The sequence below is a fragment of the Cydia pomonella genome, chromosome 1 (genome assembly GCF_033807575.1).
Source record: "Cydia pomonella isolate Wapato2018A chromosome 1, ilCydPomo1, whole genome shotgun sequence".
Classification (NCBI taxonomy): domain Eukaryota; kingdom Metazoa; phylum Arthropoda; class Insecta; order Lepidoptera; family Tortricidae; genus Cydia; species Cydia pomonella.
In genome coordinates this window covers 1,201,104-1,214,194 of record NC_084703.1, presented here as the reverse complement: position 1 = coordinate 1,214,194, position 13,091 = coordinate 1,201,104, and the positions used below count along the sequence as shown (strand labels likewise).

At 37.7% G+C, this 13,091-nt stretch overlaps 1 protein-coding gene across 3 annotated transcripts in view; it reads left to right on the top strand.

The window, feature by feature from the left end:
* LOC133526033 (F-actin-monooxygenase Mical-like) overlaps positions 1–13,091 on the top strand; it is a 59,665-nt gene that overhangs the window by 1,116 nt on the left and 45,458 nt on the right. For all 3 annotated transcript variants that reach the window (XM_061862514.1, XM_061862512.1, XM_061862513.1), the window contains exons 2-7: positions 1,665–1,862; positions 2,624–2,822; positions 4,774–4,950; positions 7,776–7,940; positions 9,232–9,368; positions 11,004–11,070. In XM_061862514.1, coding sequence (XP_061718498.1) covers positions 1,665–1,862; positions 2,624–2,822; positions 4,774–4,950; positions 7,776–7,940; positions 9,232–9,368; positions 11,004–11,070 — 943 coding nt within the window. The remainder of the gene's footprint in view (positions 1–1,664; positions 1,863–2,623; positions 2,823–4,773; positions 4,951–7,775; positions 7,941–9,231; positions 9,369–11,003; positions 11,071–13,091) is intronic.

Here is a 13,091-nt window from a genome sequence, read left to right as displayed (position 1 = left end):
AGTTTTATTTGACAATACACCTCTATTTCAAATTCTCTTTACTCATGCTTAGTGACATCAAAAAAGGAGTGTACCGGTTTTTAAAGGGTCGGCAACGCGCATGTAACACCTCTGCAGTTGCAGGCGTCCATAGGCTACGGTGACCGCTTACCATCACGCGGGCCGTATGCTTGTTTGCCACCGACATGGTATAAAAAAAATATATATTTTTATAATATATATATATACTTCACAGGTGACCGAAGAGCTGGCAGTTTTCTCGCACAACGTATTAGCATCGCTATACAGCGGGGAAATGCTGCCAGCATCCTCGGCACCATGCCAAAGGGGCCAAATTTTTTAGACATATTTTAATTTTTATTTAGTATTAATTTAGTTTTATTTAATAGATAAGTTAGTTTATTTTTATTGTGCCTTACATTTAATTACTTTTTAATATACAAATAAATTAATAGTACCTGGGCGACCGCTCGGTTATAACTATTTATTGTAATATGGTGGTGTATAGGTGATAATCTTAACTACATTTTTTTACTAAATTATACTTGTCTAAAACAATAAAAAAAAATAAAAAATATATAAACTTGAACATATATAAAAAAAAACAAAAGTTAGTCACCGGGCGAGATTCGAACCCGTAACACTCGTTTCTAGCCGTCCGCGTCTTATTCAAATTCAATTCAAATATACTTTATTCATGTAGACCTAGCAACAAGTACTTATGAATAGTAAGACAGTATTACATATAATTATCTTAAACTAATTATCAGAGCAATTTATTGATGTTGTAAATATTATTCCATATATAATACTAATGAATATAATTCATAGATCAAATTTAATACTAAAACTTTCACAAAATATAGTCATACAAAAAAAAATGTATAAAAAATACTAGTCTAGATTGTTTCTAGAATAAATTCTAAATGTCAAACAAATATAATAAAAACAACAAAGGAAATACATGCATTGGAATATCCATTTCATCATCATTATTCAAATATAATAAATAATTAATCATTTCGAATCACAATTAATCCCACGTTGTTTTATCATTCGTGTAGTCTTGTGTGGTATAATAAGCTTTAGAAATAAGTTTACGCTTTACATGATTCTTAAATTTATTAATTGGTAACTCAGTAATATGGTTTGGAAGTTTATTATAAAATCTCACACAATTACCCATGAATGATTTTTTAATTTTATGGAGCCGAGTGAAGGGCACGGCGAACTTATGTTTATTTCTAGTATTAATATTATGAATGTCACAATTTTTCTTAAAATCGGTAATATTTTTATGCACATACAGAATATTCTCATAAATGTATTGACAGTGCACTGTCATGATGTCAATTTTCTTAAATTTATCTCTCAGTGAGTCTCTATGGTTCATTTTAACCCACTGGACCAGACGGACAGTAGCCGGCAATACGAAATTAGCGACCATATTCTGCGTCGAAAGAAAAACGCATGAAAACTCGAAAACACGCGTTTTCCCAAACATAAGACTAATCTAGATCGATTGTATACCCCCAAAAACCCTCATATACCAAATTTCAGCGAAATCGTTAGAGCCGTTTTCGAGATCACCGAAATATATATATATATATACAAGAATTGCTCGTTTAAAGGTATAAGATTTTTATTGAATTATTACATCCCAGGATTACGCTGAAGTGTCCCGCCTGCTCTCCTTCGAGAACGTCGACCGAGCGGCCCTCATGCGGTACGCCCAAGAAGCGGCCCGCTTCTCAACCGAGGGCCGCTTGCCGCTCTCCGAGTTTGCGCTCAACCATTACGGGGAGCCGGATATCGCGCTGTTCGACTTCACATCGATGTACGCTGCGGAGAATGCGAGTATGGTGAGAATACGATAGATGGCGCTGTTATTAATCTATTAAAAAGGAGTGCTTTTTTTTTAATTATTTTATTTATTTAGGGACTTTTAATCTAAAGATTATGCCAGTCGCATCGTACCTTAAACTATGTAAATTACAATCACGGCCTGACAGTATACTGACTAATAGTACAGTACATACGGCTGTTTAAAGTTTCGACATATGCACGGAAAGTGCTCATTCCCGCACGCGTGCGGGAAAGTAGCATCATATTTACTGTAATAGTTATGTGTGCAACAAGAGAGAAAGTTAGTTTTTCTTGCGAGTATTGGTTTTGGACTCAAAAATACGAGATGTAAAATAACTTTGCTCCCGTGTGACACATATAACTTTTCCCCTCAGTAGTTCATATGTTCTCATGTTAAAGGTTTAAGAAATTCAACATCGAGTAAAGTTTTTATTCCTGTATTCATGGCCTTCACTAAAAGCTACTTTGTCTCACTCCCTGGAGTGAGGAAAGTCGTACTTTCGTCATTCCCAACGCGAATCAACTCAACGAGGAGGAGGAGGAGGAGGGGAGGAGCTCAACGAGGGGGAGGGGTGGGGGTTTGGATCGGCAACGCGCATGTAACTCCTCTGGAGTTGCAGGTGTATATAGGCTACGGAGACTGCTTACCACCAGGCGGGCCGTATGCTTGTTTGCCAACGACGCAGTATAAAAAAAATAATCCCAAAGTGACTAAAGTAGGCTTGTACGAGCTGAAGTGAAAAAAAAAATATTGCAGGTGTACGAGCGCCTCGGGCGCCGCCTGCTCTGCCAGCTGGTGGGCGACAGCCTGCTGGAGCCCTTCTGGCCGACGGGCTCGGGCTGCGCGCGCGGCTTCCTGTCCGCGCTGGACGCGGCCTGGGCCGTGCGCGCCTGGAGCGGAGCCCTGCACCCGCTGCACGTCATAGCGGAGCGGGAGTCCGTCTACAGACTGTTGGGTAACTAACACGCTTATTTTAACGCTTAGCCAAAAGGAATTTGACCGTCTTTTTTATATTATAATTTTTCTATTTGTGGGAGAATCAACTTTTTAGCGTCACTCGTTGCCATGGTTACGATTAGTTGTCCAGGGGACAAAAGTTCATTGAAATACTGATTTTATGGTACTTAAATGTATTAAACATGCGTTTTTGTGGTCGTTATAACTAATGTCCATAATGGGCCCCCTACTAAGCAAGTTAATAGAACGGCATACAACGTCTCTTCAAACAAACTGTGCCACTGTTGTCCCTTGGACAACGGGACAGGATAACAAAACAAAAAAGTTGATTCACCCTTGTATATCTTATACCTTTAAACGAGCAATTCTATATATATATATATATATATATTTCTGTGATCTCGAAAACGGTTGTACACTAACATATCTAACGATTTCGCTGAAATTTGGTATATGGAGGTTTTTGGGGGTATACAATCGATCTAGATTAGTCTTATGTTTGGGAAAACGCGTGTTTTCGAGTTTTCATGCGTTTTTCTTTCGACGCAGAATATGGTCGCTAATTTCGTGTTGTCGGCCGCTGTCCGTCTGGTCCAGCGGGTTATGACGCGGACGGCTAGGAACGAGTGTTACGGGTTCGAATCTCGCCCGGTGACTAACTTTTGTTTTTTTTTTTTTATATATGTTCAAGTTTATATATATATATTTAATTTTTATTGTTTTAGACAAGTTTAATTTAGTAAAAAAATGTAGTTAAGATTATCACCTATACACCACCATATTACAATAAATAGTTATAACCGAACAACGCTCGGTCGCCCAGGTACTTTATTTTTATGTGAATGCGTGCGTGGCCTAGCGGTTAGAGCGTGCGTCTTGCAATCCGGAGGTCGCGGGTTCAAACCCCAGCTCGTGCCAATAGGTTTTTCGGAACTTATATACGAAATATCATTTGATATTTACCAGTCGCTTTTCGGTGAAGGAAAACATCGTGAGGAAACCGGACTAATCCCAGTAATGCCTAGTTTACCCTCTGGGTTGGAAGGTCAGATGGCAGTCGTTTTCGTAAAAACTAGTGCTTACGCTAATTCTCGGGATTAGTTATCAAGCGGACCCCAGGCTCCCATGAGCCGTGGCAAAATGCCGGGACAACGTGAGCAAGAAGGAGTACATTTACTGCCATCTTTCGACACATGATAAAATATTTTAGAACGCCATTTGACTTTGATCCTTATTCCCTCAGTAACATGTGTTAAATTTGTTAAATATCAAAAAGTGGCGCCATCTTACCGGGCATCTTTTTTAACGATTTTCTTTGACAATCCACCCCTATTTCAAACTCTTTTTGATTTATAGGTGATGATATGAGCAACTTTTAATATAGGACTAAATTAATAGAATCATTTTCTATAGGAAAGTTCAAATTTTGTTTGCAGCATTTTAGTGTTGTCTTGTCTACCCATTACCCCTTTAGTTTTCACCAAGTCGATATCAGGTCAGGTAAGAGAAGCTCGAAGTTCAATGTCGCATTTCAAACGTCAAAGACGTTTAGGCTATGGTCCTACTTTTTTTTTAATATACTAACAAGCATACGGTCCGCCTGATGGTAAGCTGTCTCCGTAGCCTATGGATGCCTGCAACTCCAGAGGAATTACATGCGCGTTGCCGACCCTAACCCCCTCCCACCCTCGTTGAGCTCTGGCAACCTTACTCACCGGCAGGAACACAACACTATGAGTAGGGTCTAGTGTTATTTGGCTGCGGTTTTCTGTAAGGTGGAGGTACTTCCCCAGTTGGGCTCTGCTCTAGATCTGGAACGACATCCGCTGCGCTGTGCCCTACCACACAGAGCGAGATGACATTCACAGTGCCCATACCTCTCTTTTCTTTTGTTGTTTCACGTTACCCTGTTTTGACTGATAATTACTAACTTCACCTTATATTCCCAGCTCAAACGACCCCCGAGAACCTGCACCGGGACTTCGGCGCGTACACCCTGGACCCGGGCACCCGGTATCGGAACCTGAATCGGACGGCCGTGGCCGCGCCGAGGGTCACGGGCTTCTACGACTCGGACGAACCTCTACCGCTCGACGCCGGCACGGCTCTGCGCAAGCGACGCCGCGGTATGATACTAGTTTACATTTTCAACTTGCCCTGTTAGAACTTATAATGTATGTTATTTTTCTCAAACTTGCAATGAAATGTTGACATGACTTACTTCAAATTAGGTCCGGAAATACTACATATCAGGTGCGATGAGTGAAGATGATATGTAATAAATAATAAATAAATAAATATTATAGGACATTATTACACAAATTGACTAAGTCCAACAGTAAGCTCAATAAGGCTTGTGTTGAGGGTACTTAGACAAAGATATATATAATATATAAATATTTATAAATACTTAAATACATAGAAAACACCCATGACTCTGGAACAAATATCCATGCTCATCACACGAATAAATGCCCTTACCAGGATTTGAACCCGGGACCATCAGCTTCGTAGGCAGGGTTACTACCCACTAGGCCAAACCGGTCATGTAAAGGAATTTCATACAACCTTACACACCTAGGCCTGTAAGGCAACCTTCTTTTGTTTTTAAACGTCAAATTATGCATTCAACCTTAAAAAACCTATAATCAAAATTCTGCCATTTACCTTTTTTTTTTGTCTTTATGGGGTTTTTTTCTTTTTTGTGTTAAATATTATTTTGGGGGTTTCAAAGATGATCGAAAAATTTGATTATTTTTGCGCTACGACGCACGGTTTAGGAGATACAGCCCTATAAATATATTTTTTCAGTCATGCAGAAATCTTTATAGGGTTGTATCTCCTAAACCGTGCGTCGTAGCGTAATTCACACACCACATTAAGCTATATCAGATACTTTTTGTTGTTTCATCCGCTACTATTGATGCTGACTGTATCAAGGATGCTGGCGGCATTTCCTCGTTGTATCGTAATACTGATACGTTGTGCGAGGAAGCCGCTAGCTCTTCGATCATAAGTTACGTCTCGCGATTTCTCCAAAAAACTTGTGCGCGCTGGGACCCCATGGACCTAAAGTTATAGTACCATCAACGCCAATATTATAGTACCATCGAGCTTATCTGATGATGGAGACAGAAGGTGGCCATAGGAACTGTGTGATGAAACAAAGCAACCTAATTGTTTGGGGTTTTTAGAATTGTCTCGATGAGTATTCGTTGCCCGTGGTAAAAAAAAGTACAGTCAGCGATAAAAGCTTATATCAGAAATATAATTTTTTTTTTTTTTTTAATTTATTTAGGATCACCAACAGACAATACATCAGAGAAAAAATAATCTGTAGCTTACATAACATTAAGGATAGATGTTTGTCCAATTATAGGTAACCACAGCTTACTCCAGTATCTTAGGATAAACAATATAAGTACAGTAAGACATTTAGACTTAAACTATTAATAAATAAAATTTAACTAAAATTAAAATTTAACAAACTTCAAAAGAATACTTAGCAGGAAATTATGTTAATTGAATTAATTAATCTGCATTTTGCGACAAAAAGTGACAAATTAACATATCATTAAAAATTATATATATCATATCATTTTTGCCAAACACTTCGGTGCTTGTTTGTCAAGAGGTTGCTTTTGACAAGCAGTGACTTGACATTCTAATCTAGACAACAAATCGTAATATTATAGGTATATTTTCAAAGGAGCTGTGCCATCGAATAGTTTAGATTCAGGTAGTCAGTACCATATGACATTGTTGACACGAATAGTTCGACGGAGTATAGGGTGTGTTGTGTAGTTACACTTTTGGTCCCCGGTGCCCAGACGGAGTACAGGGTGTGTAGTTACACTTTTGGTCCCCGGTTGCCAGACGGAGTACAGGGTGTGTAGTTACACTTTTGGTCCCCGGTTGCCAGACGGAGTACAGGGTGTGTAGTTACACTTTTGGTCCCCGGTTGCCAGACGGAGTACAGGGTGTGTAGTTACACTTTTGGTCCCCGGTTGCCAGACGGAGTACAGGGTGTGTAGTTACACTTTTGGTCCCCGGTTGCCAGACGGAGTACAGGGTGTGTAGTTACACTTTTGGTCCCCGGTTGCCAGGATTTTTCTTTTGACACTAATTATTTTGTAAAAAGGAATTCCACTATATACTATGTATCTTTAGGTATTTAAATAAAAGCAAACAATTTGTACATATTCGGGTAGTTATAACACTTATTGGTTAACCAACCAAATATAAAACTGCCCGGATCTGTCACTGAACAACTTAATGTTAACCTACATTATTTGATCATGCAATGTTTTTATCTACCCTCAACTGGCTTAAGGAGCCGTTTGAGGGTAGATTTTGTTTACTTTTATTTTTAAATACCTAAAGATACAGAGTATAGAAAGAAGTTTAGTTATATTTTCAAAAGATTTGAATCATCGAATTTAGCGACCGGTTTGGCCTAGTGGGTAGTGACCCTGCCTACGAAGCTGATGGTCCCGGGTTCAAATCCTGGTAAGGGCATTTATTCGTGTGATGAGCATGGATATTTGTTCCTGAGTCATGGGTGTTTTCTATATATTTAAGAATTTATAAATATTTATATATTATATATATAGTTGTCTAAGTACCCTCAACACAAGCCTTATTGAGCTTACTGTGGGACTTGGTCAATTTGTGTAATAATGTCCTATAATATTTATTTATTTATTATCGAATAGGTACTTTGATCGTAGGTGCGGTGGCAGCATGGTTCTATTTTTATCATTTGTCACTATGCCCGTCACTTTCGCACTTACATACTTGTTAGAACGTGACAGGCACGGTGACAAATGATAAAGAGCCGACCAACATAGCCCTACTGGACTACATTAGATTTTGATGGGGTATATTAACTTACTCTTTGATCCTCAGTTGTTAGCTGAGAGGTTTTTGACTGATATGATGTTATTTATAGAAGCGGACGTGTCCGACGAAGTCCTGCTATCCTGGGCGGAGGTGACTGAAGGCGGGCTGCGGGCGGCATGCGGCCCGGGCCCGCTGCTAGCCTTACTGGCCCGCTACCGACCCGACTTGCTCGCAGACGAAACACCCCCTCACGTAATACTTCAACAGGAGTTCGGTGAGTGAATAGTACATTTGGATTTGGGCGGGACATGTTGCCAGGCAGAGTGATGGCAGGTCACTTCTGGATCAGAATAGCTCAGAGTCACAAGTGGGCGTGGGCGACGTGGGCCACCGCCTACGGCCTCGCGGTCCGAGGGTCGCAATAAGTATATCTTGGACACAACTTTAAAATGTTCGTTATTTCTTGCGCCACCAGAGGGCGTCGCTAAATGTAACTTGTCTACATAAAATTTTGGTCTTGCTCGCCACCGCAAGTGGCCTACTTGAAGAGAGGCCTATGCTCAGTATTCGGTGGTAAATAGCTGATGATGGTATACGCGTCCCTTGACTCGTAAGATAAGATAAGGTAAGAATAGCCTTTATTGACCAAAAAATAATTCACATGGAATTTATATTAATTTTAATATTTTTCATGACTCATAATGTCATGTTATTAAAGGTTATATTTGACAAATCTACGCGTCATCCTGTATGACACGAATTATATGAAGGGTTTCAAAAGAGCAAGAGATCACCACACGTGGGCACAATTTTACTTGTCAAACGCAACGAAAAAAAAAAAAAAAACAACGGGTTGCACTCCGGCACAAGTGAAAACTTGAATATTAACGTTGTGCATTTTTGATATTATGGAATGGTTAGGGGATAATTGCTTTAATTATCAGTATAAAAGTGCTATAATTTATGCGTTAAAATACAATATTCATTTATTGCGCTATCGTACACAAACATGACAATTTATATTACACTAAAAATTTAACTACTGGCTTCAATGACATTGTAACAGTTTTTCGATCAGGTCACGTGTCCGTCTTACGAATTTTCGATCTGACTAATCTTTTTGACGACCGGTCTGGCGTAGTGGGTAGTGACCCTGCCTATGAAGCCGATGGTCCCGGGTTCAAATCCTGATTAGGGCATTTATTCGTGTGATGAGCATGGACATTTGTTCCTGAGTCACGGGTGTTTTCTATGTATTTAAGTATTTATAAATATGTATATATTATATATATCGTTGTCTAAGTACCCTCAACACAAGCCTTATTGAGCTTACTGTGGGACTCAGTCAATTTGTGTAATAATGTCCTATAATATATTAATTTAATAATTAATTTAAATTAATCTGTCGGTCACGTGACCTGTCGCGAGTTTAACATTTTATCATCACAAAAAGTGCACAGCGCCGCTAAAGAAGTTTTCACTTAAAAAATAAGATATATTCCGGTGGAATGTCTCTTCTGTAGAGAAATGAACAGAGCTCAATAAGCTCTATAATTTGTTTGAAGGTATCGCGCCGTTCTCCTCGACGGGCTCGACTCGAGACGTGGCCGAGGCGAAGCTGCGCTCGTACCTCATGAGGGTGTACCACGCCTTCAAGGGCGAGGTGCCCCACGTGCACCACAAGAGCGACGAGTTCGGACAGGTGAGCTTTACAGGATACCATAGAGAATTTGAATTAGAGCTAGATTATAAACTGAAATAAATGTCATATATTAAGAAAAAGTGACCAAGGCCTCCAGTGCCCCAGGCTGGAATCGAATCAGGCACCTGCCGCGATAGTAGAGGACGCTGGTTCGACTCCTACCTGCAGGCCTTGGTCACTTTTTTTATTTTTATTTAGATCACATACAGTCACATACACCGTGTTTTTATTGAATTGCGTTAACTCCGGGGTTTCGGTAAGTACGTTTAAGGAAACTAAATGGCATAGTTAATTTATAAAAAAAAAAATTTTTTTGTTTTTTTTTTTACTATTTTTATTTTTATAAAAAGTAACTAAATGTTGCATATAGCGTTGTTGTAACACGGGCATTACATTTAACTCAACCAAACAATTGAAAACTGTGACATATCAATGTCATTTCGAACGTCGATCGTCCGAGATAGTACTTACGTTTAGTAGCAAATGTATGAACTCGCACTAAACACTAATCAATAAGTAAACAGGCCCTAAGGCACTTGCCTTGTACACTTGTACACGCTCGTAAGGGCCTTATAATATAAAAAATTATGATCGATTATCTCCGAAATGGAGTTAATTAGATTATCGGTGTCTTTGAGAAAGTTACTTAATTTAAGCTCAGGAATACCCTCGAAATTAACGCAAATAAAAAAACACGGTGTATACAAATGGATTTGAAGTACAATGTAGAGTACTTAACATACTTAAGAATCATAGACCTGGAGGTTTTTTCTTAGTATATGACATTTATTCCGGTTTATAATTTATATAGCAGTGTTTCTACTTCAAATAAAAACAAATTAAAATATTTTTTGAAAATAATTTAATTTGTTCTGATACTTCTAATGGTATTAGAGGTAGATTGTCAAAAAAAAAAAATTGTAGCCACAGTAAATTTACTGCCATCTTTCGACACATGATTAAAACTTTTAGAACGACATTTGACTTTGATCCTTATTCTTTCACTGATATGTGTTAAATTTGTTACATATCAAAAAAAAGTGGCGCCATCTAATAGATCACAGGCCAAAGGTATGGTGGCATCGTTTCGAGCGATGGCGCCATAACCTTTAGGTTGTGCCCGGTATGATGGCGCCACTTTTTGGTATTTAACAAATTTGACACATATCAGTGAAAGAATAAGGATCAAAGTCATAAGACGTTCTATAAGTTTTAATCATGTGTCGAAAGATGGCAGTAAATTTACTGTGGCTACAAAGTTTTCTTTGACAATCCACTTCTAATTCTAATTCTCTTTAACTATACGTTAAAAATAACTACAAAATATCCTCTTAAGGCCCAGCCATAGAAATGAAAAATCCAAAATTTACCACTTGAATTTGAACCTATAGTGCACGGAATACAGTAGATTTTATTTTGTTTGAAAATTGCACGAAACAAAACAAATGCAACTCTGTCCTAAGTGAATATGATTTAAATTTCATCGAACTGAATAAGTCCTATAGGTAGGACCTTGGGCCTTACGAGGATACTAAAAAATAAACTTATTATTAATAAAATTGTACTTCCAATTTATGTGTGGTGAGATTTATCGGTGAACAAAAGTCAGATAGCTAACATTTAATGTTTTTACAGATCAAAATCAGTCAACAGAACGAGAAGCACGCGCGAACAGCCAACGATGCCATATCTGTGTACTCGAGTAAGTCTGTACTTTATTAGAGATGTCACAAATATTCGGTATGGCCAGTTTACTGAATATTCGGTATTCGGCCGAAAAGTCGCGATTCCTTCATAGTTCATACTTGTACGCGCCCCGTTCGCCTTTACACCTTCAAATCTTATTAGTATTAGTACTCTGACATTGGGGACCTTTTACATCTCCAGATTTAATGTGTTTTTAACCATAGAGACTACATCTCTGTTGTATTGTAGTAATTATTTATTTTAAGATTATTATAATCAGGGGTCGGACAAAAAGTGCGCATGACGTCAAACCACTTATAGGATGATTTCAAATACATAATATTTTTGATTTTCATAAACAATTATCACTTATCATTTATCAACCTCTTTATTAAACGATATCGCCACTTGAAATGATGTACGTTTTTGACTGACACATTGTCAATCAGATGAACAATAAATTGACTTCGTTACTGTTTAGCTATTGTATCTTCACGATTATATTTAGCTAAAATTTATATTTACTAATGTATAAGACTACGGGAGAGCGGTGCTTCTTAATACAAGTATATTCATTACTTAAAAAGAGGCATCGGCACAGATGTAAAAAGCTACTTATAAGTTACGAAATAAATATTTTTCATTTTTTTCATTTTCATAAGAAAACGCTCTAAAATGTCATGTCATCTTTACTCGAATATTGTGGCAATTTTCCGTTTTTGGAGGTACGTGACAAACACGTATACTGCTAATCTTACCTACTGTTCCCACTTTTGACTATTAAACCTATTTATCTGAGGATCCCACAGACTTGTTCTAACTAATTTCAAATAATTATACCTTATGGTAACAAGTTTCGTGAAATTTATTTTATCTACCACCTGTATTATTAATTCCATGGATTTATTTACGTTTATTTTGTTACTTCATTAATACTACTTTGATACTACATGTCACACGGAAGTTTAAATACAAACTCAAACATCATCCTGTGTGTAAGATTACGTCATTTTTACGTCATTCGCACTTTTTGTCCGACCCCTGATTATAATGTAATGTTTACCCAGGTATTGACTGTTGTATTTATAAAATGTTTTTTTCTACTGGTCGACTGTATTGGTTCAATTAAGATTTCGTATACCAAACTGTAATTGGGTACTTTTCATGTATGGGCTCCCAACCCAACTATAATATTCATTTCGTAACGGTTTAGTCAACTATAATGAAATAGACCAATCACAGCTCGTCGCGGTCAAGAGGAAGGAACAAAACGATAGTTCAAATTAATTATTTATACTTAGGTTAGTAGAAACAATTACTTTATATGTCATAAATGCACATGTGACACCCTTAATATAGCAACATCCATTGACTACGAAAACCGCTTACCGAGCTACGATGGCCAAAATTGTCTGTCTGTCTAAAAATGAAATTTATACTAAATAAATCAATCGCGTGTAGACCGTTAAGCTAGCAGTCTCATAATCTAACGCTACAGAATACATAACTAGTATCCAATCTAGTATATGATACAATATTACTGCGACATATTATTGAGCACCTCGGTCGCTCCGATATACACCGTGTTTTTATTGAATTTCGTTAACTTCGGGGTATCGGTAAGTACGTTTAAGGAAACTAAATGGCATAGTTAATTTTCAAAAAAAAAAAATTTTTTTTTTTTTTTTAACTATTTTTATTTTTATAAAAAGTAACTAAATGTTGCATATAGCGTTGTTGTAACACGGGCATTACATTTAACTCAACCAAACAATTGAAAACTGTGACATATCAATGTCATTTCGAACGTCGATCGTTCGAGATAGTACTTACGTTTAGTAGCAAATGTATGAACTCGCACTAAACACTAATCAATAAGTAAACAGGCCCTAAAGCAAGTGTACATGCTCGTAAGGGCCTTATAAGATAAAAATTAATGACTGATTATCTCCGAAATGGAGTTAATTAGAATATCGATGTCTTTGAGAAAGTTACTTAATTTAAGCTCAGGAATGCACCCTCGAAATTAACGCAAAT